The following is a 23374-nucleotide window of genomic DNA, read 5'->3' as shown; positions in this document are numbered from 1 at the left end:
CATACACAAGCATGTTTTACTTTTTTCCATTACATTAGAATTGCTAGATGGAAAAACTATAATGAAAGGCTTCCAAAGCAGGTATTTCATGTTTCTGTGATACCTCATTCTTTCACTATTTCTGGAGTTATGATGTAGTCAGAAATTTTCAAAGAATCATAAATAAAATCATGTATGTGCAAATATGTGATGTATCAGAGTATGTGCTAAGTAAATATGTGTATTTATAAAACAATTGCCTAATCTCATCATAATACAAGTCCAAACATTTTTTTGTCTAGCAAGGAAACCAATGATCTACTGCAGCTGAAAATAAAGAGCAAACTACATTTTAAGTTAGTGCCATGAATTTGATTTGAGGCTAAATCATGTGATGCTTTACATTCAGCTGTGCAAAAACCGAGAGATGCTCTCACATAATTTCTGCCAAAAAGTGGCAGAAATATCTTGATCTTGATAGAAACCAGATTTTGATTTGAAGAGAAACTGTGTTTGTTTTTGAAGAGAGTTAATAAAACTAGATTTCACTATTAGCCTAGTGCTTCCATTTGGGGAATTAAAACACTTGTATCAAATTAAAGTTGCATATCCTTTATCACATGTACCCAGGTTACATTCATAAAACATCCATTTTTACTTACATACCCTAAATGAATCCATGACAATCCCCTGTAGATGATGACAAAATGTATATTTAGATTTGAAGATGTTCTTCTGAGCCACCTTGACTAATTATAGATGACAACCCATGGCTTATTCCTTTGTTTCTGAAACATCAAGAATGTGTCAAAAAGCTTTCTGAACTCTCTGGGGTCCCAGATGTTGTTATTGCAATAGGTGACTGGAATTAACAAAATGGCAAACGTCATTTGCTAAGAGCCTCTTGTGACTCGTGTAGGAAGGCAGCTGCACTGCAAATATGCATATGAGTTATCTGCCAGAGTGGACAGAGTTAAATCAAAGGAATCTCTAAAGGAGTTAAAGAGCTAAGCACAAAGAGAAAGCCATGCTGGAGAGAAGTCATTCTCTCATAAACATCTTCACAGGGGTATTAATAAAATGGCTGAGCCCATGCAGGCTAGAAAAAGGGATTCTTCTCAAGGACAGGCTTGGGGTTGGAAGTGACCTAAAATGTCAAAAACATTACAAACAGACAGGATTATGTGAACACAGAAAAGCTGAGAGAAGGAATAAACAATTCAAGATGCTCCTTCCACCAAAGAGACAGCAAAGACAGCAGATGCAAACTTAAGCTTAGGTAAGCTTTGTAGGAGCTCCATAAATATGCAGCCAATTTCCTTCTATTTGCCTCTTTAATGTCACAGTACTGAAGATAACTCATTTTAAGCTGAGTCAGGCCTGCCTAAGTTTGATCACAGCCTGCACAGCCTGGACCATCCTGGTACTAGCTGACATAATCACTGCTGTTTCCTGAATGTAACCTTCATTCTGGTCACAGAGTCCAAAAATTGTTGAATTCCTCAGCATGGCTCAAGGACAGACACCAGTCTCCAGGTGTGAGCATGGCACCATCATGAAAAGAGACAGTGTGACAACTGTGTAGGTTTATGATACATATTCATGTAAAACCTGAATTAGGTTCAGCTCTTTTCTAGGCTTTGAAATACTCACATAGTACATGTTCTGGTCTATAGAGAGAGGATGCCAGACCTCCATTTCTCATTTAAAGAGAAACATCTGTTTCTCATTTAAAATAGAACTTTGTTACACCATTATGGCTTTGTAAAAAAGAATTTCTGAATTTGGAATGTATTGTGTTTGCCCACAGGTAAAGCTGCTTGCACTGTTTGTTGTTTGCATATTGGCCATGAGGCTCACTTTGCCCTTGAGGAGGTCTCTCAGCATATATTTAAAGGACACATAAGCATCCAGTAGTAACAAGAACATTTACTGAATGTTCTGAATGTACTGAATGAATTTACTGAATATTTTGCTACAAAGGAGAGCTTAATTGGTGTCATTAATAAAGAAGTATTTTGATAATATCTCATCTGTAAACAACTGAAATTATATTGCTCCAACTGAAAGGCTTTGATCATTAACTAATTTTCTGAAATCAATAGAATAAGAAAAAAACCCCTTTTTTCTCCGTTAATAGAGCATCTCTGGTTTCTTTGAGACAACACTGACTTTTTGGTTTTACATTGCAAGGAGCAGTATTACTTGAGCACTGCTTACTAGAGTGAAATTAATGCAAAAATCTATTTAATTCCCATATATTATTCTACAGTAGGTAAGAATTCTGAATATAAAGCATGTATAAATTATGTAAGTTGAAGATGTCCATATACATTATGTGTGAATACATCTATGTAGTCCTACTTGCTGGCAACATTTCTAAGAAAAACTGCATTAATACATTAACAGCAGAAGTAAGTATAGGCACTTGTAGTTTCTAGGTGTGCTTCTGATGAATCAGAGGTCAAAAGTAGTGATCATCATCTGGGAATGGTTCTCAGCCTCTGACAGATCCTATCTGCTTTTCATGAAAAATGAAATGGACATCCAGACATTAGTACTTAAATAACAGTAATGGTGGTGGGCTGTGATCCAAATTCTGTTGGAGTTAATAAGAGATTTTCCTTTAAATTCAGTAGTCTAGGGATCAGGCCCTTAGAGTACTGCCTTGTTAAAACATGTCCTTGCTTTACTTTCAATCACATGGATGTTTATCTTCCAACAGAAATGGGATTAGAAGCTCCAACAGCAGCCAGAAGGCAGCCACAATTTGGAATCAATACCCATGTGTAGGTTTCAAGAGCTGTTTGAAACCTAGGTGAGGGTTTAGAGCGTGAGTTTTCAAAGTGAAAATCAAATTATATCCCAAAGGGAGCTGTGGAGATGCCAAAATGGCATCACCTAGGATGATGGTTTTTTCTCTAATGCAGCTAAATTGAGCAGGATGTCTTTACCAAAAATAATTTCTCAACCGCAGGAGTGAGTTGGATGTTATGGGATGAGGGAAATCCCAGCGAGACTTTCCTTAAGGAACAGACACACTCCCTGTGCCTGAATTCAGTCTGTGAAAAGAATGACCATTAGTCCCAGGGCAGTACCCTTCAGAAAATAAAACATAGCCAGGTGAGCAATGCTTAACCCCTCATCCTAATTTAATTCTTTAATTCGCCAATAAAGCATAAGGAGTTTTGACACACAGTAGGGGAGTTGAGGTGCATGGGAAAGTTCTGTTTGCTCTAAAATTGGAAGGAAAGTCATGAGTTTGGTGAAAACCATGGGGAAGAACTTCATTCAGCACTTTTCAAACTTTGTGCAAAATTATCAACTCTGAACACTTTCTCTTAAGAACAGCACTCACCTGTATCATCACTCACTTCCTTTAAAATATTATAGGAATAAAATAATTTTGTGGACTGAGGGTCATGCACCACCAGTACTTTTAGTTAATGTAATTATACTCATTATCATCAGAATTACAGTAGTACTTACTTTTTTCCTTTCCTTTTCTTATTTCTCTTCTACTTTCATTATCTTTCTGTTGGGATTTCAAAATTTTCTTCCCTTTTATAACTTGCGTTTCAGTAAAACAACAGATTCTTTGGGGGAAGGGGATGGGAAGCGGATTTGTGTTGTGCCTAAAGGGCTGTCATACCTTCTCTGCAGCATTACATTGCCTTGGCCTACCTACCTTGTCTTCACCTTCTGATTTATTTTCTCTTTAAATTTAGGCAGGAGTATTAGGAGATGATGTTAGATGGAAAGACAGGTCCATAGGAAATCCTTCTCTTAGACTATGAAGAATTTGAAGATTTAGAGTAAGGCTTCACCTTGATCTCCAGAACAAGTATAAGCCACTCAAAGAGCATAAAGGACTGTCAAGAAAAACTAATTTGTTGTCCCAATGTACGTTTGCCAAGTACGTGCAAAATACCACCCCCTACCAATGACTAAATGTAATATTCTGTCACCCTCTAGTGGTGGGTTTACACCACCATTTTTCAGGTAGTAGTGATGAAAGATGGTCTCGCTGCATGTCTAGTAGAAGACTTTTTAGCATTTAGGAGTTACTAAACACCAGGGTTTGGTGGCCTGTGTGTATGGATTTATAATTTTTATCTCCACTGCATATATCTGAATTTTATTTTAGAACTTCATCCTATAAATTAGTATTGGTTTGGGGCTGATTAATTAGAGGTTTGTGGGGGCTTTTAGAATTATTTGTGCTCTTCTCCTTGGATAACTCAAGAGAAAATTGGCTGAAATCCAACTTGAAAGCTAGGGAGCATGACTGTGCATTTGAAGCCCATGTTGGCCAATCAAATCCCTTCTTTCTTAGTTCCAATTTTTACCCATAATAAAAGTCCTTGTCTAAGACGGTCTGATGCTGCACTGGACCAGTGCAATGCCCATTCTAGTCTGTGAAAGCAGCAATTGTGCCCAAAATCATAGTGTGACTTATGCATCATATACGCCTCTTGGTTTATTTCACAGCAAAGTGACATCACAAATCTGAAAGACTTGACATCACCTATTTTATTAGCTCCAGCAATATGTACATAATCCGTGTTTCTGACCCAGCTGCAGAAAAAAAGCTGAAAGTGCAGTATGCTGGAGAATAGAATTTAATGGGTTCATTTATCAAGATTCCCAGTAACTGATAATATTGATGTGTTTTACACTGATATTGGACCATTTGGTTTCAGATCCCATATGACTTAAAGCGTCCTAAGTTACAGCAAAATACCTGGTCTTAAGCTGAAGTGTTGTGCTTTTTACTGGATGAAGATCTGGTGAAACATATAGAAAGTTGATTCAATACTTGAGATAACTGAAACTGTCCCTTTTGATCACTTTGCTGAGCTCTTCTCAGAGGTATAACAAGTGTTATTCATCTCTGACTAGAGACTGTGCAATTCCTCTTGACATAAAGGATAAAATGTTACTACCTATATGTCTGTAATTTTATCAGTATGGGCCATGCATCCACTGCTTATGTGTGAACTCAGAATTGTCCAGTAATTAGAGTGGTTCCCTGTATCTCTGTTAAAGAGGTGTATGGCAGCATCCTTGTAGTTACGAATGAAATATAAGTGTCTGTCAGTATGTCAGCAAAGGCTTTCTGCAGCACTCACCTCACCAGGAGGATTAGTTTAACCAATCTGCCCTTAGACACTTCAGGAGCAATTATCCCTGCTTGGACTACACAGAGCCTGCCAGCTACATCATGGAAAGACAAGCAGTTTTCATGAGGGGACTGTGCTCTCAGTAAAACTTCCAAGTCTGTCAAGAAAGAACACAGCCTACACTTCCTGTAATGTGTAATAAGCCTGGGACACCCAAGAGGAGTCTCTTGAACCATGTTGCTAATTAGCAAACCTTCTGAATTGCTGAAATTTTAGCAAACCTGCCAGTTGTTGCTTCTACACTCACGAGAGTGTTCTAAAAATGCAAATGGGAAGAGAGGGGGGGAAAATACTTGCCACATTGTTATGAACATTAATCTCTGTCATTAATTCAGTGTTTTAAAAATAATGTCCAAATAATGGCAGATTTTGCAGCTACTTTCAGGCTTTTATGTCTACGTCTGGATCCTGCAAACATTGCACACGTGTACACCCACATGCAAGCAGAGCTAGGCAGATCCACGGAGACAGAGATTTGCATTAACTTTTTCATATTCATTTAATTTTCCTTCATTTACTGGAGAAAACAAGGGGTTTTTTGCTAATGGAACTGCAGTTACACATAGGGAAAAGGAAGTTATCAGTCTCATCTTTATCATCACATATAATGAAGCAATTTCAGTAACGCACGGGTCAACTGATTGTTGGTGATGGTGCATCCTTCAGAAAGAATGCAAATAGACTTCCCTGACCCTGGAGTGCTGAGAGTAACATGAAACTTACTCTGACTTGTAAACTGAGCAAACATGACACGGAGATCACAGAATAAGGGCATATATGCGTCTTTCAGCCTTGTTTTGACAAAGTGACTTCTTTCTCCAGAGGGACATTTCTGCCATTTTTTTCCAGCATGTTTCACCTTTCACTGACTATTAATGCCAGTATGACTTGACTTCAAATTATGATTCCCACTTATAAGCATATGTGAGTTATTACTTAATTTTTTTCATCATTTATTTGAGTATACATCACTCAGGATATCTAAGAAAATAAATGTATGAAAAACAATTGAGCAAACTGAGTTTAATCAAATGTAGCAAGTTACAAATATTAGAACAAAGAGTATTATTAAAATTCATATTCATTAATTGAGGCGTTTTATTACTAGCAACTTTAAGAATTCAGGCCAGACCATAATATTTCATAAACCTGTGCAGTTTCTAATATTCTACACAGTATTCATCTAGCTTTAGACTAAAGATAACTTCCTTGTCTTGTGCAGGCTAACATTTATTTAGCCATAAGTTTTAAACAGAGTTTTCAGAGCCTTATGAATTGGATTAATAAATCATGTTTTGCTAAAAGACGAATTATTCAGAGTATTCTTATTTCTCTTAATGCATGGTCTATGTAATATGTACCATTCCAACACAAAATACTTCAAAATAAAGGCATTGGCACAACAACTAGTGTATTTGTTCCATGCAGAAGAACAGCTGAGGATGAGGTTTAGCCTCTTCACCATGTTAACTAACAGATAAATAACTATTAGCAATATCAATGCATATGGTAAAAGACCCTGAAGATCTTATCCATGGTTTGCAAATGGGAAAACAAGACATTTCAAAAATCATGACAGTGTTTTGCTGTAACCCACTCTCCTAATTCTCTTTTCAACTAGGCCATCAAATCTGAGGACAATAGTAGTGGCTGCTTATGTGAAAAAATATGTCAGGCTTGGTTGTCTTGGTTGTATAAGATATTAGATCAGTGATGCCAGTTCCAAGTTTGGAAAAGGAAAATGCCAGGCTAGACCAGGAAAAAAAGACCTAAATTACTTTTTTTTAACAATGTTGAAGACAAAAGTTTAAGGTGAAAGGGATTAATTCTTTTTCTAGAGTAATAACCAAACTCAATTTCAAAGAAAATTTGGTGGTCCAGGTAAATGTTTTCCTATGGTGTGGCTCTTAAACAGGCTTTGGTGTATAGAACAGCCATATTTGGTAGCTTCTAAGTATTGTCTGATTTTTGTTTTTCTCAACAGAGCTACAGCGAACCTGTTGATGTTAAAGCCTCCCCACAACCTCAGATGATGAATTCAAAGCAGTCAGTGTTTCATGGGCCTGCCCAGGCCCACTCTGCACTGTACCTCAGTTCCCACTACCACCAACAACCAGGAATGAATCCTCACATCACTGCCATGCATGCCAATATCCCCAGGAACATAGCGCCCAAGCCCAACAACCAAATGCCAGTGACTGTTTCCATAGCAAACATGGCTGTGTCCCCACCACCACCTCTCCAGATCAGCCCCCCTCTGCACCAGCATCTCAACATCCAGCAGCACCAGCCGATCTCAATGCAGCAGTCCATTGGAAACCAGCTACCAATGCAGGTCCAGTCTGCTTTACACTCTCCTACAATGCAGCAAGTAAGTTGGAGCTTTTCAGTTCTCTGGGGAGTTATTTTATTGGGGCGGGGGGGCAGGGGGAGGGGAGTCATCCAAAAGTTGGCATAGTGAGAGAGATTTAGGTTAGCTTTAGTTTTGCAGGTTCAAAACCATGGTTTGGTTTAGGTATAGGTTTAGTCTTTCAAGGGCAAGAACAAATTAATGAGTTTACCTAGATGATGGAAAACTGCAGTAGAAGTGTTTGTGCTAGCAGTGATGTCCATCATTGTCCGTAGATCCATCTGCAAATCTGTGAGTATCCTGAAACAGTGAAATGCTAAGTTTTCAGGAATCACACTTCACAAACAAAAGGCTAGAAAACAAATGTCTAGAAAATGATACAAACAATGTCTAGAAAATGATATAATTATAGCTTATGCTGTTATCCCTGTGCTGACTGTGATGTGGAACTGTCAGAGGGAACATAAAGCAACCCAGGTTATGTTGAACATGCTAGATTAAGTGAACAAGAGTGTATTACCTTATGCCACATTCATAATTTCATTTTGCTAAATAGATATACCTTCTTTTTACTGGAAGTAAATGGGCTGTGTCCACCATCTCAATATGGGGCTTTTTTGTTTGGTTTTTTTTCCCTATTCTGAACATTTTGGATAGTTTATTCTCAATATATTTCCTACAAGTGCTGAATTAATGCAGACCATCCATGGTATTGTGCCCTCCAGGCTTATGGAGGGATATTAAGAGAGCAGATAAACTGTTGATTTCATAAGAGAAAATTTCCTTTTGTATTGTATGAGATGTGACTATCAATAATAAGATCTTGCTTTGAAAACTGGCATTAGAATGAAAATTTTTTGAATGGAATTGCAAGAATCTACAAAATTTGTATACACAAAACTTGTCAGTACTGGCTGGTAATACATAGTCATGAACTTGCTCTGTGTTTTAAATTTCTCTGTAAATTCACCTTTGCTGACAAGGTATTTGAATTTGCTTTCCAAGCCAGAAATATGTCATCTCAAGATTGGCCTTTAGAGCTGGGAATACTTGAACACAAACCATAGCTTCTCACTGGGAGAACAATTTAACAGGGAAAGAAATCTTCCAAAGCAGAAAAAAAAAAAACCAAAAGAGTTGAAAGAAATCTGGACTGGTAAACTTGGTTCTTCAGAAGATAAATCAAGGTGTACTCAGGATGATTTGGATTTATTCAGAGACTTTGATCTTAGTCTCAAGAGTGATTTGGAGTAATCAGGAAGGAAAACTTGTAAAGTGTTCACAACTTTTTCCTAGTCCAGTTAATTTTTCACTATCAGAGAAAACAGACTCAACAGACTAATGACCACACGTACGTGGAGTCATGTATTCATGAAGGTTTTCCTGCAGTTAGTGTGAGTGTCCCAGGAGAGCCACACCCAAGTCTCAGAGAAACTCAGGAGCTGACCTCAGGCCTGGGCAGCTGGAACTAACAAGAAGAAGTCCTAGGCAGGTGAGCCAGGAGTGTGACCAGAGATCCTAAGCCTGGCAGAATCCTGGTTGAACCTGAGGCTCAGAGCAATGAGACACAAAGCAATACTCTGGTTCATTTACCAAACATGAGAAGTTACATCTGTGACAGCAACCTGTTGAGATCATATACCTATATTTCAATGAGTTTTTATTGCATGGTAATTTGATCTTCCAAGTTCAGATTGTTTGCCAAGTTCAGTGTCATTTGTATATTACTTGTCCAGTGCAGAACTCCTTATGTCTTTTCCAGAATCGTTAGGCATAATTTACTGAATAGATTGGAAAATCTGTCTCTATTTAGTGAATTAATAGCACAGTTGGGGCTAGCAAAAGATGTAATGCAGATGTTAGATACTTACATATTTATACATAGAACATCATTATTGTATGAATAAACACTTAGGCATTACTCTAAACTCTCTACAAAAGAAAAGCTAATGTAATATGGATCTTCTAATGTCTTATTTTGCCAAGTTGCAGGCTTGTAGCATAAGGTGTGTGCATCCACTTTTTGAAAGTACTTTCAGTCATCTGTGAGATGTGTGGCATGTAGCTGACTTGTTTCTAGCTTAAGAGAAAATCCAGGACGCTTGGTTGTAGAAAACAGAACTCAGAATGTAGACCTGTATCATGATAAGGACAATTACAGTTAAGTAAAAAATGCTGTACCTCTGTGTTCCTGTTAAACTCACGAAATTTTAGGTTAATGCTTTTTACTAACTCCTATTCCTTAGTCAGAAAGCTGATGCTTTTAATGAAGATACTGTGGTGAGATATTTCTGTTTCACTTAAGGTGCTTGTTACTTGTTGAAATTCTGCACTGCCAATCTACATGTCTCTTTAAGTAATATCTGCAAACCAATTTATATTTCTTACGCTCCTGCTTTTGCTTTAAAGTAATGCAGCTTTTGAGCTCTGGAAAATCTATGTCATTTCACTTTGGAGTATTTGTTTGGGGTTTTTTTAGCATACAACAGCTTACAGAGTTTGTGAATCGAATTTAAATATAGCAAAACATATATTACATTTTAGGGTTACAGGTGTACTTACAACACCATGATTTGCCATGACAGAACAGAACAGTGGTATCCTGTTCAGTTTCTTAGGCATGACTCTTTTTAGTCAAGAAATGACAGAAAACACTATCCCCAGGATTTCATACTGTGTTGGAACACAGAAGACAGGTTGGCCACCAGGAGGCAAATAGCAAAAAGTCAAGAGACTACAGCCTGGAAGTAAAGGCCTTTTTCTGACTCAATTGTCAAAGGACTCTGCTCTCCCTTCTGCTTGAAATAAAGCAAACACTCTGCTGATCACAGAGCTTGTTAAAGAGGAAAAGATCTAGTGGGAGAAAAATAGAGCTCTCCCAGCAGCTCAGAGTCAGAAGCAGTAAGGAGAAAGAGGAGGCACCACTCTGTCTGGCCTATGTTGAGGAGGGAAGGGGATCTCTGGATGTGAGGTTCAGTCCCTGTGTAGAACACTTTGCTATGTAAAAAGACAGCCAAGAAGAATGGGAGAATATGTATTCTGATAAAGCAGAAGCAATAGTTGCCTTTAAGTCAACTTTTTTTTACTTCCTCTTCCCTCAAGTTGTTTTATTTCCTCCAGGCTTAGGTGTGGCCACCGTAAACCTTTCCAAAGACTCCATGTAAGCAAGCAGCAAGAACAGAAACTAGTTATCATACCACTCCCTAGAGAATGACTTGCAACAGGAGTCATTTTTGCTCTTTGGAGGCCTCAGCACTACTCACACTAAATAGACTAATACCCTATAAGAAAAAAAGAGGCAAATTTGGTCATGTCACACCACAGCATGAAGCTTAACAGGCAGAAGAGTAAGTCTGCCAACAGCTTCCTAGCAGTCTTCTACTGCCGGTGTTGGCATCCTCACCTGGCTGGGCACCTTCACTGCAGACTGTGCTGGAGGCATGTTAGAAGTCACCAATGGTGTGTTCTCTTTTTTTTTTTCCTTTTTTCCCAAACATCTGGTTTTGAAACAGTTCATGGCTCACTAGCAGTAGTGAGCCACTGCACTCAACAGTAGCAGGCTCTGTGAATCCCTGCTCTCAACAGATCCCCTGCTTTAACTCTGGCTCTGTGGCATTTGGTCAGTAATTTTCTCCAGGAAAAGGAGGATAGTTTCATATCAAAGACCATCTTGTAGTATGTCCGAAGGACTGCCAACTCCAAGAAAAACCACAGAGAGATCCAGATTTCAGTTCTGGCAGGCAGGAGCACTGTTCTCCAAAAACCGTTGTGCGTGAAATTCACGAACTCTTCTGTGCAAACTTTGAGGAGGGACAAATAAGAAGTGCTGACCTGGGGAGAGAGTTCTGTTCCCACTGCTTCCAGAACAATGAGCTGATCTTCATCGGCTCTACGGGGAACAGCATGTCCTTCTCCACATCCAGCACTCTGCCTGCACGTGTGCAGCTGCCAAATCAAGAGTGACTGCCAGCTGGAGAAGAGCAGTCTCTTTTGAGGATCCACAAAATCTACAGAACACCAAGAAAATCAGAAGTGTTGGTAGCCAAAAATCCTCAGTGACTGCACAATTTCTGTTATTTTTAAAATCAATTAACTCTGTGGAGTATGCAGCTGATGCAATGCATCCAAATTGTTCTGAAATGTAATGTAAAATTTTGGTATTAGCATTTTGGTCATACGCCTAGCATTAGTAAATATTTTTTAATTCATTTTAAAAGATTTTCTTTATTTTGAGTTATCTAAATTGTAACTTCTAGGAAGTAGATTATTTTTTCTCTTTTCTCTTCTGTTCCAACAGGTAATGAATAAATTAAAAAGGATCACTACTGTAGACCTTTGGGGTGATTGTTTACAGTTATAGTCCTTTAAACTGTAAAAAAATGACCATTAGTTCTATTCTCATATTTAGATTTAAATTAGATCCTGATTTTTAATTATCTTTAGCTTCTAATTCTGAAATTTATTATACTTTTCTTAAATATCATTAACAGGAGGCATGTTAAAGTTTTAATTTTCAAAGTCAAAATCCACCGTGCCGTAGTTTTTCTTTTATCCACTTTTGACCCACAGGAAGACTCACAGTAGATTAGAAGAGTGTGATTTTTCTTTCATTAAATGCTCGTGTGCACATCTTATCACTGTATAATTTTTTTAAATGATATAGAGTTGTTACTCTCCGGTATGTTTCTTAGGTTTGACATGATGTTTAATTTTTACTCAGCTGGGCTTAGATGATGTTATTCTTAACCCTTGTCATTCAAATCAGCACAATTTCTCCAAAGTTCAGGCTAAAACAGCAGCTGAAGCTGCAGCCTGTCTTCACTTGCAAGGTCATTCTTTCCTTTCTCTACTCACACAGACATTTGTGCCTCTTTCTGAGCATACCCTGCTATCCAGCCTGTTTACTGTGCTGTTTGGTGTGAAGAGTGAGGAGACCGAGGATTCACTCCCTCCTAAATACACCCAGACCTTGTTAAGGAACCCTTTTAAGTAGCCCTACTGGAAGCATCACCTTCCCTGCTCAAAATCCTTCACCCAAGCATTGCATGGGATGGTGAGTCCCATTACCAACTCTGTCCCATTTCAGTTCACAGGTAGAGGAAGCAAAACTAGATCCTTAATGTCTAGTAACCATAGCTGCAAGTGCATGTGCATAACAAAGCACCAGAAGATTAATGTATGTCACTTTTTTAACAAAATTTTTTAATAATAACTCATTTCAGTCTAATTTTAGGTATTTCTTTTCCTTTAGAAAATAAATGTATACAGCAAGATGATTCCATAGCCTGCCAAAAATAATAGCCTCATTTTTTCTGGTATATATTTTATATACAGCATACTCAGGGACCTGCTGTATTTGTCCAGATTTCTTCTTCTTTTTTGTTAAGCTTTGTCTTCGAATGAGGTCAAGAGAAAAAAAAGTCATTAATATCTGTCAACTTCCTTTATAACCTTAAGGAAAAATCTTTGTATGATATCACACAGACAGATTTTCAATTTCCTTGTGTAATAAACAGATGCTTTAGGATTTGGATGTAATTTAAAGGTTTAAAATATCACATTGAGATTGATGAATAAATCAGTTGTGAAGACAAAAACATTGATGCCTGTTGAAAATACCTCTCCAGACAGGCAGGAAATGAAATTAGTTCCTAGTAAAGTGTGGAGATGAGGATCACTCTTTAGTTCTGCTGCAGGCTTTTTAGGACTTGCTACAGTGGCACAACGAAACTGCTAGGGCTACAGAAATCTAATTAAAGAGCAAATGTCCCTCCTGACATCGAATTAATCTTTATCAAGTTCCCTATTTTTATTTCAATCTGGGACAAGAAAATGAAATTTAAAATTCTAGGCATGTTGCAAAACAGTTGGTGATTTTCTCTTGAGCATTACAATGCAAAAACAATCAGCATTGTTTAATTAGACCTCGAAGCACTCATTTTCTGAGCGCTTTTTATTTCATCATTGTTTGTTAAGGGCTTACATAAATAATACCCAAATATTTACCACAAGCCTGGTACAAGGCTGTTTCCTTCTGTTGTACAGATCTATATTTTCAGAGCTTTTTCTGTTGATGAAAAAGCTGAAGTAATTATTGTTTGCATCTTAAACAGTACCATACTTTATCAGTCCTTCATATTGAGTTGAGGTTGCTTAAATGACTTTGCTTTAACAAGCATGCTTTCCATCACCCACAATGCAAGTATTCTGGTAGCCCTCAACCCCCAAGAGGGACCACTGAGACTCTTCTGGGACTGCAGCCTGGCTTAGATACCCCTGCACCATGTTAGCATGTATCCCCTGAGTGTGTCCTAAGAAACAGGCCCCAGTCCCAGGCAGCTGTAAACTAAATAGACTTGCCAGGTACAAGATGAAAGTGTTGTTACGCATTATTTTGCAGGTAGAAGAATTCAGTTTGGCTCTGCAGTCCCAACCTTAACATGAGAGGTACCAATTCAGTCCAAACACACTTGCACATGTGCTTTGCTGGAAGAGAGCCAAAGCAATTTGTCTGTGGCCACACAGAAAACCTGAAAAAATATGAGAATGCATCCCCACCCAGCTCCTGAGTTAAAACACAGGACCCTTCTCTGACATCTAAGCTATTATTTGTCCTAATTCCAGAAGAGATGAAATGGATATTGCACTGGTGGTCTCTTCCTCTAATTTGGAGGAACCATCTCCTTGCTTCATGAGTAATGAAGTATTCCATGGTTGTGGATGCTCCCTCTTCCTGGAAATGTTCGAGGCCAGGCTGGATGGACCTATGAGCAACCTGGTATAGTGGAAGTTGTCCCAGCCCACAGCAGGGGGATTGGAACCAGATGGTCTTTAAGGTCCCTTTCAACCTAAACCATTCTATGATTTTTTGAGTACTTGAGTCTCTGTGCCTGCTCACTTGTATGCTTTGCTACTGGCTACTGTCCCTATATAGTGTTTTTCTTGTATATATGATAGATCAGAGGATTTGCTACCAAAGGTAAATCTGAGTGCCTGAGGGTAGGATGTGTTTCTGTGGTTGGTTTCCTCTTACAGCTGAATTAGAAAGGCCTTATGGTTGATGTTTTGTATAAAAAATTATGACAATGGTATACAAACTCAAATTTTCTGCTTTCAAATTACATAAAACTCCAATTAAAGTCATTGGGAAATCAGCTCAATTACTGTTTCCTTTGGATCTGTTGCAGGCATGGGGGCTGTCTCCTCAGCTTGCTGTATAGGTTTAGAGCCTGGTGAAAAGGCAGTGTACAGAGCATGGAGGTTACAGTCCTCATGGGTGCAAAACCCACCATGGGAAGGCTTTATTTAATCTCATTAGCAGGGCAGTATGTAAATAACATGGCAACTAGATGCACAACTCAGCTGTGAACTTGCTCTCTACTAATAGTCCATTTCTTGGAGTCAACAGGGACAAAGTGAGGCTTCAAAGAGTGTTTAAGGTACTGAAGTGTTACTCAAGGTGTTCTCCATATGGAAAAGGTTAAGGAACAAAGTTGCAGTCATTGATGGTCTAGACTAAAATCCATGATCAGGATGAGTGAAGTGACATGGCAGTGCATATGAGAGGCAAAACACCTGCAGGACCTCAGGGAATAGCCAAGGAAGAGGGATGAGAAGAAGGAAGAGATGTTCTATTTGAAGGAAGGTAATTTCTGTGGATAGAGGGGACCAACTGGAAGCTGAAAATATACATTTATCTTGACAAAAGGTAGTGTGGCTGCCTTCTTACACCTGCAGAAAAACATCTGTCCACAAAATTCCTGTCCTAATGAAGGCTGCGTAAGAAAAGCAATCACACACAACACACTAACACTAAATTAAAAGCTATCAGCATTAATTCTGTCTATTCTGTATGTGGGCTTAGGCTGGGAGGAGTGAATTTCCAAACCAGGCATCTTGGTGCAAGTTCAGTTTCTGACTTAGTAGCTACACCTCCAGCTAACTTGAGTGGGAATTGTATGCCCTTGCCCCAGGAAGGAGTTTGGTCTGGTTTTTTTCAGCAGACAATGATTGCTTTCATACAACATTCCCATGATTTTACCCAGTGTAGCTCTTCCTACTTCACAGGGACACAATGTAGAGGGTGAACCAGATACACTAGCCTTGAAATTTCGATTATTCTCCTGGGTTTGAAAATATTTAAACATCGGAATATATCAAAAGAGCTAAAAATTATTATGACTTTTCATATGACAGATATTTCAGGGAGCAGGTTAGATGTCTCTTTGTAACTTCCACTTTTTTTTCTCGTCTCCTTGGTTTCAAAAGCAAGTTATTCTGTGCTACTTTCACTACATTAGTCCAACAACTGTTAAAAAGCTTTGGTTGAATTTCCGTTTAGTTGAGAGAGAAGTGCAAATAAAAGAAGCAGCAGATGGTCCCTTTGTGACTGAATGAAGAAAAAGGGTTTTGAGAACAATACGTGAATAGGTGTAGTCTAATAAAACAGTCAGCCACCTGCTGCCTACATCCTTCAAAAAGATTCTGTTGCATATTCTGGGAATTAGTGACTAGTGTGTATGCTTACGTTTAATCTAAATGGAAGCTCTAAGGAGCAAACAGACCTTTTTGTCCCAGTGCTGATTGAGTTGTTCTCTTGGTTTTGAATTGTTTCTGCTCTGTCTCTTTTAGTTCCATCTTGTGACTCTGTAACAGCTAACAACGGTTTGGCAGTGTTTCATTTCTCAGACCAAAGAAAGATTTTAAAACTTAGAGAGAACCTGCATATTTTTGCCTATTTTAGGTTTTATAACCAAAATCACATCTGGAAAAGAAGTACTACCATTTCACAGTACACACTGCATTTTTACTTTTTTTAATGCACCCAACCTGTTACTTTGTTTCCATACTTTGTAATGTACTTGTTTTCTCCTCTAGGGATTTACTCTTCAGCCTGATTATCAGAATATCATCAATCCAACATCAACAGCTGCACAAGTTGTTACCCAAGCAATGGAGTATGTTCGTTCAGGGTGCAGAAATCCTCCGGCACAGACTGTGGACTGGAATAATGACTACTGCAGTAATGGGTAAGCAGCCAGTGAATGCCACCTTGTGTTGAGCAACATTCATGACACAAGTATATGATAGACATTTGGGAACAGCGTTGTTGCCCGTTTCCCTACGGCGTTTCAGAAGTGTATCTGTGATGGCACGCATTTATTTAGGTATTTATTCAGCAGTTAGACTGTTGTGGGCAAGTTTTCAATACATACATTTGTTAGACACTGTTGTCACCTTACCTCAGCACATACACTTTCTAGTTCTCAGAGAACTTGCGTCCCATAGAAGATCAGAACTGAAATCTTAGGGAGAAGGAGTAAGAAAGAAGTTTTAAGATCACTGCCTCCTCAATGAGAGACAAATGACATGAACTGTTTTCTAGTCTGGGTCATGAAAATAACTAGTCTAGGTCATGAAAAACCACATCAGTGAGAAGCAGGCCTGATACACGGGATACAAGATACACGGAAGGGAATGGCATGAAGACCACATGACTGTAATGAGAAACAAAACACCCGACCTGTAGGAGCCCTATGCCCCCAATATAACGTTAGTAAATCCTTCCAACCTCCAGCTTCTCTGCAGCATGGGTTTTGTGGAGTCATGGAGTCCAGCCCACAGACTTTTATAGCCACTTACACAGCTCTGAATAGACTGTCCTCTGTCAAACAATCCATAGCCACCTGTGGATTTGATTCCTGGTCTCTTCTGGAAAAAAAGCAATATGTCATTGTTCCCAGAACTGCTCTCCAGGTGTGCACTGGGTGTAACTTCCCATCACTGGCAGCTTTCTCTGAGCAGATATGCCTGTAGATATGCCTACTCTGTGTAGAAAAGCCTTTGTGAATCCGTGTGCCTGAACTTAACCAATCTTTGCTAAGCTTCTGCTGTCCCCTTGCAGGTGCTTACCTGAACCTGCCAACCCAACACGTTTTAGATACAGGCTATATCTGTACTAGTAAATAAAATATGCCAGAGGTATCAGTGGCTGAAACCCATGTTCATGTAACCAAGCTCTCCTGCCTTCTAAGGAAAGTGGCTGCTTTGTATAGGGTGCTTATGGAGCATCATTCCAAGCTCTGTGCTAAATCCACAGCTCTACCCAAGCAGTTTTTGACAGTCAGTGCTGCCAGCCCACTAGTGCAGGTTATCCCAAATCAGGGCTTAAACCCATGTCCCAGTCCTGTGCTGTTTTAGAGCCAGATGCAGTCTCCAGGTTGTGACATGTGTCACTATGATCTTCTTGTTATTACCATGGCAATGCAGCTGTACTTCAGTGATATGCTTGGAATTAATGACATGCAGTGGGGTTGTGGGGCTGATTTCTTTTTCTTTTTTTTTGAAGAATAGGACTAAAAATTTTTCAAACGTAAAAAAAAAAAATCACATTTGTTCTTTTTCTCTTTGAACAGGGGCATGCAGAGGGACAAAGCACTCTACCTTACCTGAAAATCTGAAACACCTCTCCTTTCCACTGAGGAATGCAGGGAAGTCTTTTCATCATGGATTGCTTTATGCAGTCAAGGCAGTTCTGCATTTTATTAGAAAATACAAGTTGCTAAGCACTTAGGACTATTTGAGCTTGTGGGTCACCCACTCTGGAAAAAATAGTCTTGCTTCTTTCCTTTTCTTTTTTTTTTTTTTTTTTTCCCATTTTTTCTCTTTCTTTCTCCTTTCCACCCCTTCCCTGAGATCCTTTAACGGACATTGCTTTTCTTCTTCCTTGAAGGAAACTTGGACCATTCAGATTTTATGTTGGTTTTTGCTGTGAAGTGCTGCGATAGTAACTGCCTTAGCAACTGTAGATGTCTCGGATAAAAGTCCTGGATTTTCCATTGGTTTTTCATAATGGGTGTTTATATGAAACTACTAAAGACTTTTTAAATGGCTTGATGTAGCAGTCATAGCAAGTTTGTAAATAGCATCTATGTTACACTCTCCTAGAGTATAAAATGTGAATGTTTTTGTAGCTAATTGTAATTGAAACTGGCTCATTCCAGTTTATTGATTTCACAATAAGGGTAAAATTGGCAAACATTCATATTTTTACTTCGTTTTTAAACAACTGACTGATAGTCTATATTTTCAAAGTGTTTGGAGAAAAAAGTAAAATAGTCCCAAATTATATTAATTAAAAATATTGGCTTTGTCTCATGAAATAAACACAAAAAACTTAGGAGAAAAAACTAATGTTGATAAAGAGCAAACACATTTATTTTGTACTGCCTAAAAAAATGCTTCTTTTTTTTTAAAGAAAATCACTTTATGTGTACTGGTTAGTAAACGTCATTTAAGTCCTTTTATGTATAAAACTGCCAAATGCTTACCTGATATTTTATTAGATGCAGAAACAGATTGGAGACAGCTAAATTATAACCTCTACATATGGCTATGTATTATTGTTTCTTCATACTGTGTCTGTATTTAATCTTTTTTATGGAACCTGTTGCGCCTATTTATGAAATAATAAATATAGGTGTTTGTAAGTAAATTTGTTAGCATTTTAAAGAGGTTTCTTTGACGCTTTAACTTTTGCTGGCACAAATTGTTCACAACTGATGTGAATACTTTATTTAGTTTTTACAGTGACAAATGTAACAACAAACCTGCTTTATTGGCAGAAAATGAAGGTAACGAAGAACTATTTCTCTATTTCTTTGGTTGTTAAGGAAAAGAAAAAAAGGTATTTTAAGTAATTCCCTTCTTAAAGCATTGTAGCAGGAAGTTGCCCAAAACTAAGACTTGAACCAACAAAACTAACTGAATAAAACTGCATAACGCTGCTTCTTGGAACTTCATCATGTTTTGTTAATTTGTCAAGTGGAATAAACATATTACCAAAAGAAATATTACCAAATATGCTTCAGCCATTTTATTATATATGCAAAAGGTCCTAAAGAATTTTAGGGAGTATATCAGAAATAAATTCTAAAATGAAAGGTAAGTTCAACAGCCACAGGGAAAGGGATAAAAATATCCAAAAGAAGGTATTTTGTCAATGTTTGGGATCAGGGATAGCTCTGAAAATACATTTCTGGATGATTTTGTCCCAGATGCCTGTCCCATTAATGGACAGTACCAGTGATTTGTATTTTCTGTGTGAAATAAAGGAAGCAATTCAGATAGAATACACATTAGGCAATGCCATTGATTTTTCTTTATAAAACAAAACAGAAACAAAGGCATGCTTGCTTCTGAATGATTTCAGGCAATGTACAATCAGAATCACTTGGCATGTAATAACTAATAAATAATGCAGATCAGATGTGATTACTCAAATGACTGTAGCTGAGAGCTCTAATTTTCCTGTCTTGAAACTGTATGAGAACTCGTGATTAAATTCACAGTTTATTGTTTGTCTGTTTAGTACTTTAGAAATATATCAGCACTACTAATTACCCAATGTCTTCTATTTATTATATTATAGTAAACTACATTTTCCACTCATATTAATTCTAAAGAGAAAAGATAATTACTGGGAATGAGAAAAATCAACTTTGATTTTGACAGGCAGTTTTCCTTTTTCTTTTATGGGAAAGAACTGTGTTATCTTCATTTCTTTTAGAGCAGGTGCGCAGTCACATAAAGTTGTTAATTTCGGTATCCAAGCAGAGTTCGAAATAACAAGAAAACTTTAATGTAAATAAAAAAATACATCATGAATAAAATACTTATTCTGTATGAACCTCTGGCTAATTGGTGTCTCTCAGTCTATAAGCATGGGAACCTGCAGTGTGTTAGCTGTGCAGCACTTTACCCATCCAGTGCTCTGAGTGTGGTCCTGTGTCCGGGCTCTGTTCAGATGGGACAACTGTGCTGGAAGAGCAGCAGTTCTGGCCATGGGTATACTGAAACCATTTTTTTCCAAAAGAAAGATGCAGCTTCAATGCATAAATGTCAGTTCCTCATGTCTGACCTTGGGAAAAAGAAATGGTTGCCAGCCATGGGGAATCTGCTGTTTGTTTTTGGCTGAGTACTGACAGATACAAATTGCCAATAGATGGTTTGGATCCTTTTGTAAGCAGGTGAAACTCCACTGCAGCTGGTGAAGACGTGCCCCATCCTTCGCTGCAGCACTGTGCCTTAGGCACCACGGTAACACACACCCCAGTCACTGGTTGTAAGTCACCATCTGTCCTAACCATGATAATGAGAAAGCCCACAGGAACTAAACAACCTGCACATGGAAGCAACACAGTAACAGCAAGCAAATATGATAAAAACATCTGTCAGAGTGATAGAAACCAAAGGAAATAGTCTCCCATTCATTGAAATTAATATATTTTTAAATTATTTTTAAAATGTGGTGGGCAAAATGCAAAGTTGGCGACATATCCACTCTGCAGGTTGTAAATCCCATCTGCTTGCACCAAGGTGAGCAGAGGTTTTGAAAAGCAAAGGCTCTTTGATTTCACTGCTGCTCTCTGTGTGCCATGTTCTGGTGACAGGAGATATCCTGGTCTCTCTATCCCTAGACTCACATATGTTCAAGCAGAAATCTCATCCAGCTGCTACCTCTGACAGAAGAAGCCAAATTCCAATTCAAACGGGCCTGCCATAGGATTTTCCCCTCACATTCATCCACAGGCAGTAAGTAATGTATTCATAGAGGGCCCCAGCCATTCACAGGGAAATGTAATGCATTCATGCCCACTTCTCTCTCTCTCACCAAATACCGGCTCCTGATTCCAGTGGCGTCTCTGCCAAATATTCCCTGTGAGGCTCCTCTGTAAACAGGAAACCCAACAATAAAAGAGCTCATTACTGGAAGGTAAAACACGCTCTTACCACCTTCCTTAGCCTTTTGAGACATCATCCCACCTTGGACTGCCATCTCCAAGTCTGTGTCTGCCTGTTTCTTACCCAATCCTGTAAACATGGCAGATCCACAGAGATATCTTTCTGTGCTTGGGGAAAATGGAGTAGGTAAAAATCCTTCTTTTGCACACACTGTGAGAAGTAGCTAAAGAGCTGTTATGTAGCCAATACAGGAGTTACTCCCCTGGACTCCCATTGATAGGTAGGTATAGAGACAGATATAGCTGCAGATAGAGGCAGAGATATAGACAAGAACGCTAGATAGACAGACAGGCAGGCAGACAGATAAACAACCATTACCCTGTTAATTATTTTATCTGGTGTTTTCAAGCCCTTTTGCATTGAAATAAAATATTTGGTGAGTACAGCAGCATGATGGCAGTGTTGCAGGAGGTGCTGAGCAACCTCAATAGGAGGTGCTTTGTGTCAGGTCTCACAGATACCATTTGCTTTCCTTTGCAAATCCATGTGTTTTATTATTACCCAGCAGCACATTAAATCGTATCTCAAATGTAGCTCTTGCTTCACCAACAAGAGGACAAGTGAGAACAATGACTTGTAACATTTCAGAGTCTGTCACAGTTACTGCCTAATTAGAGAAACCCACTAGCAAATGTGCATCTGCATGGATCCTGTGACTGTCATCATTTCACATTCTATTAAGGACTTGCTGTGATAGACATTTTACAAAGAAATTTCTTTCAGGGTAACACCGAGCTGGCAATCATGTAATCGGCCAGAAAATAAAATGAGAGGAGGAAAAAAAAAAAGAGAAAGAGAGAGGAAGAGGAAAGGAAAAGGAAACCTACCTATTTGGAAAACAATGTGTGCAAAAATCCACAGTATACTGCAGAGAAGATCCTTACCCTCTGACAATTGTGTGTTTACAACGAGTCTGAGTATAATTGCTCTGATGGGCTGTCAAGGAAAAGATTAATTTGGCAAAGATTAGTATTGACTTGCTGTTTATTAAGGCTTTTAAACAGCTGTATCTGGCAACATTCCTGTAAGTGCTTGTCATGTCTGAAAATCAGGCTCACACCCGGGTGCTTGCCAGCTGTTGCTAAACAATCTTACCACTTAGAGTATCTTTCTCCAGGCCAAACAGCAAGAGCAAAGTATTGCCAAATCAGTCTCTTTCATCCTGTCACTTTTCAAGGGATCTGAGAGCTCAGCTATCAGTTGATGGATGAACGGCTGAGCTGATAGCAGCTGCCAGAAGAAGCAGGGTAGTTAGAGAGGTGTTACACCACGCCTAGGGGAGGGGTGCTGCTCTTAGTCACCTCATCGACATGGAAAAGCACAGCTTGCAACTGGTGTTATGTGTAGGGGCTTTAAATCCCTTAACGTCTGGGATCAAAGTTGGGTAGGAGGCAGAGCTCCAGAGCAAGTGGTTCATCCCCTCGGGCTCTGATGGATAAAGCCAGCAGGATAGGAGGGTACAGTAGACACCATTAATCTTTATAAAATGAACCAACATTTTCTTCTATGACTTTTTTACCCAGACTGCTGATAAACAAAAGTCATAAAAGCCATGCACACAAAATACTCTGGAAACCTGTAAAACCTGTAAAAGGAAAGATGTCAGCTGTTATTTCTGTTACATTACTTAAAACATTTCAGCTGGCATTGTAGGCTTTAGTAGCAAGCTCAGAAACAAATAATACCAGTGGAAAGAAGGATAAACGGCTGCAGCTAAATGCCAATACAAATAACCATGTGTTACAATTAAAGTTGATTTGGCCTTTCAAATAGAAGTCTGATTTTCTGGGATTAATCTCGACCTTTTCAAGTTGCATCAGGCTGAAATAAGTTGTCAGAACAGATGTGAATTTTGTTTGCAGAGAACAATTGTAATCCAGTAACCCTTAGAACATCAGCATTTTCCAGACTGCCGGCCAGCTGAGCAGTGAGGATGCGGACAGCAGACACCGAGCACACACAGCAGGCAGAACCAGAGAACTCAGAGCCATGTCCAGAGGCTGGATGTTTAGGTCATAAAATTTAAACTCAAACCAAAATACTTTTCCTTTTAACTCTG

At 38.7% G+C, this 23374-nt stretch overlaps 1 protein-coding gene and 1 long non-coding RNA gene across 4 annotated transcripts in view; one reads left to right on the top strand and one right to left on the bottom strand.

The window, feature by feature from the left end:
• The window catches only part of TOX (thymocyte selection associated high mobility group box), a 218985-nt gene extending 200939 nt beyond the window's left edge, over nt 1-18046 (top strand). For both annotated transcript variants that reach the window (XM_069004806.1, XM_069004805.1), the window contains 3 exons: nt 7147-7533; nt 16390-16541; nt 17928-18046. In XM_069004806.1, the coding sequence (XP_068860907.1) occupies nt 7147-7533; nt 16390-16541; nt 17928-17964 (576 nt within the window). In that variant the 3' untranslated portion in view covers nt 17965-18046. The remainder of the gene's footprint in view (nt 1-7146; nt 7534-16389; nt 16542-17927) is intronic.
• Nucleotides 18047-18132: 86 nt separating this feature from the next.
• LOC138105142 (uncharacterized) lies at nt 18133-22488 on the bottom strand. Of its 2 annotated transcripts, XR_011148399.1 has the most exons (3): nt 22411-22488; nt 22200-22251; nt 18133-21242 (listed from the first exon to the last, which is right to left on the bottom strand). It is a non-coding gene; the product is annotated as an uncharacterized lncRNA (long non-coding RNA). The 2 variants fall into 2 exon arrangements; XR_011148398.1 differs by having other exon boundaries at nt 18133-22251.
• Nucleotides 22489-23374: the final 886 nt, after the last annotated feature.

This window comes from Aphelocoma coerulescens, chromosome 2 (genome assembly GCF_041296385.1).
Source record: "Aphelocoma coerulescens isolate FSJ_1873_10779 chromosome 2, UR_Acoe_1.0, whole genome shotgun sequence".
In the NCBI taxonomy this organism is placed as follows: Eukaryota; Metazoa; Chordata; class Aves; order Passeriformes; family Corvidae; genus Aphelocoma; species Aphelocoma coerulescens.
This window is presented reverse-complemented; position numbering and strand designations above follow the sequence as displayed.